Source organism: Haemaphysalis longicornis, unplaced genomic scaffold, assembly GCF_048455015.1.
Source record: "Haemaphysalis longicornis isolate Haplotype H1 unplaced genomic scaffold, Haemaphysalis longicornis Haplotype H1 scaffold_7, whole genome shotgun sequence".
Lineage (NCBI taxonomy): Eukaryota > Metazoa > Arthropoda > Arachnida > Ixodida > Ixodidae > Haemaphysalis > Haemaphysalis longicornis.
The window spans coordinates 135,280,880-135,284,281 of record NW_027526422.1 but is presented as its reverse complement, the minus strand read 5'-3'; the positions used below and the strand labels follow the sequence as shown (position 1 = coordinate 135,284,281).

General features: G+C 55.0%; 1 protein-coding gene across 1 annotated transcript; it reads left to right on the top strand.

Moving 5' to 3' along the window:
- The first annotated feature begins 834 nt into the window (after nt 1-834).
- LOC144147026 (uncharacterized) lies at nt 835-3,402 on the top strand. The gene has a single exon (XM_077679050.1). The coding sequence runs from the start codon at nt 1,353-1,355 to the stop codon at nt 3,378-3,380; it is 2,028 nt and encodes a 675-aa protein (XP_077535176.1). The 5' UTR covers nt 835-1,352; the 3' UTR covers nt 3,381-3,402.

Sequence of the window (3,402 nt, the reverse complement as noted above, 5' to 3'; positions counted from 1 at the left end):
GGCATGCAAAAGTTATCCCTGGCTATCGAGCTTTGCATGCCGACCCTATTACGCCGCTATCGTCCATTTACATTCGTAGGGATATCGCATATGAACAGGAAGACGTCCCCTCCTCATTACTTCCATACGTTACGGCCCTCTCCTATTACCCAGAGCCCCAGCAGCCACCCCTTACTCTTGTGAATGTCTACAATCCCCCCAATTCCACAGTCCTGCTCTCTCCTCTCTTTCGTTTTCTTCAATCCTTTCCCAAACGGCGTGACATAATCCTTGGTGGAGACTTTAACGCCCCAAACACCATCTGGGGATACTCGAACACCCTTCGTTCGGGCCGCCTTCTCCAAGCACACACCATGCAGGGCTCATATACACTCCTTAATACTCCAGACACGCCCACACGAGACGGATACGCGACACAACGCCCCACAACACCTGACCTTACCTTTCACAACGGACCGAATCCACCGGCAAGCTGGCAAGTCCTTCCGGATACCCTTCTCTCCGACCACCACATCATTGAAATTACACTCATGCTCACACACAAACCTAAGAAACGAGTCGTCACCCATACTAACTGGGACCGCTTTCGCCGCATGCGAGCCCAAGAACCAACAACTAACTATGGCCTGTGGATACGATCGCTGAAGAGGGCGCAGTCTGAAACCACCACCGCCACCGTGGCCGACCCGCCGTCGGACAACCCCGATCCACACCTTATGCGTATGTGGAGACGCCGCAAACGCCTTCTTAGTCTTATACGTAACCAACCCCACAACACACAGCTAAGGCATAGCCTAGACACCCTGAACACCGACATACTAATTCACTGCTCCACCCTTGATTCAGCAAATTGGAATCGCATATGCGATTCCATCAACTGTTCGCTCCACACTAAATCCCCTTGGTTTCTTCTCCGCTCCCTTCTTGGTCCTCAGCCGGCTCCCCTCCCCACTCTCCAAAAGCACCTTTCGCTACACGACGCTGACTCTCTTATCCGAGAGGTGACCGATTTATACATTCCGCCACCACTCCCTTCTCTCTACCCTGAGTACACAGGGCCTCCAAACAGTGATCTCGATCGCCCTTTCACATTACCCGAGCTGGAACGGGCTCTGGCTCAAAATAAAGCTGGTACCACTCCGGGCGCGGACCAGATCTCCTATTCCATCCTAAAAAACCTCCCTGACTCGGACAAAGAATTCCTTCTCTCCCAAATCAATGAATACTGGAGCACAGGTACGCTGCCTGAGGATTGGATTTCTTCCACCATCTCCCTCATCCCCAAACCTGGCAAGCCCCCCACCCTCCCAAACCTTCGCCCAATTTCTCTCACCTCTTGTGTCGGGAAGACGATGGAACGCATGGTTCTCGCGCGTCTCACAGACCTTCTCGACAGTACCAACTTCCTACCCAGCAATCAGATCGGTTTTCGCCCCCATATGTCTACCCAAGACCTCTTTCTTCTTCTTCAGCAAACTTTCTTTCAGCCCTCAGGGTCTCAAGTTCATGCTCTCGTGACTGTGGACGTACGCAAGGCCTTTGACACCCTCCTTCACGACGCCATCCTTTCCCCGCTCCAAGACACTCATTGCGGCTCCCGCCTCTACTCTTATGTTCGTTCGTTCCTTCGCTCCCGACAAGCTCGATTCCGACTTGGGACCGCTCTATCCCCACCCATCACCCTTACCCGCGGTACCCCTCAAGGTGCCGTACTATCACCTACCCTCTTCAACCTCGGCCTTGCCCCCCTTGCAAGAGCCTTGTCCGAGATCCCCAACCTTCAGTCGCTTCTATACGCCGATGACATTACCCTCTGGTGCACCCATGGGTCTCCGGGGGAGGTGGAACAAACGTTGCAATCTGGCCTTGACCTTATTTCTCAGTTCTTTGCCTGCTCAGGCCTGCAAGCAGCTCCAGAGAAATCAGAGCTGCTTTTACTCTCCACCACTAAATACCAACGATCTGTCAACCCACTCTTGTCGCTTACCCTCGATGGCACTCCCGTCCCCCGATCTTCATCCTGCCGGGTTCTGGGATTTCCCCTCCAAGACCACTCCTTCTACCATGTAATAAAGTCCACGATCACCACATGCCACCAAGTGACTCACTTGGTCCGACGGGTGGTCAAGCGGCGTGGGGGCATCGATGAACGCAGAGCCAGTCAGCTAGTAACAGCCTTCGCCCTGAACAAAATCTTGTACTGTCTCCCATACTGCACATTAACACAAGCACACATGCGAAGTGTTCAATCTGCCCTTAACACACTTTACAAAGCTGCCCTGCGTCTCCCAACACACGCCTCTACAGAGAAATTATACGCCACAGGTCTCTTCCTTCCTCTTCCTGATCTTCTGCGCCTCCACAGGGATCGACAGCTGGGCCGTCTGTCTGGCTCCGCGCAGGGCCATTGGCTGCTTCAGCAGGCGGGCATCAGGCCCATTGACTTTCCCCTGCACACCCCCCAACGGCCCCTTCCCAGTAACCTCCGCTGTGCCCCCATTCCCTCCAACATGACCCCACACCTTCACGAGGGCAGACGGCAAGCTCGCGCGTTTTACCACGACCCCTTCCCTCCGGACACTGTCACATGCTATGTTGACGCGGCATATCACCCAGCGTGTGGCTCCACTGCTTGCGTAATTATGTCCCGCCCCACTGACACCCCAATAACCTCCACAGCAGGACCTTACTCCCATCCTACTTCTCCCTTAGCTCTCGAACTCGCGGCGATCGTTCACGCAACTAGAGAACTAACTTCCCTACCCCCTTCCCCCCGCTACCGCATATGCTCCGACTCCATGGCGGCTATTCGAGCTCTTCGCGACAACCGAATTGCCGAAGATCTGCATGACGACCTCTCTGAAACTCTCACGCTCCTCTCCCCTGCCTCGGTCGCTGTGGTGTGGGTGCCGGGCCACTCAGGGATTATTGGCAATCAGCTGGCTCACCAGCTGGCCCGCGAGATTACTAACCGGGCGCCGGTGATCCCTTGGCCTTTCCCTCCCATGGCGGACGAGGCATATTTCTACAAGAAAACCCTCAAAGAGCACTACCAACACCTCCGGCACTCGCTACAGACTCTTCCGCCACCACACATTACCCTATCCATTGCACAAGTGCACACCCTTCGGGCAATCCAGCTGAACACCCTCACCACTCCGGCACGTCTTTACCACTACGGCTATCGCTCCGACCCATACTGTCCCAACTGCCCCGCTACGTACGCAAATGTTGAGCACATCCTTTTCTCCTGCCCCGCTGCCCAGCAGTCTCCTCATTACCCTAACCCCCCTCCTCCGAACTGGCGAGTGTGGTTGGCGTCGGCGGCCCTCGTCGACCAGCGAGCCATGATTCTTCTTGCGGAAGAGTACGACGCATAGGTCTTAATCTGACCAGAAATAA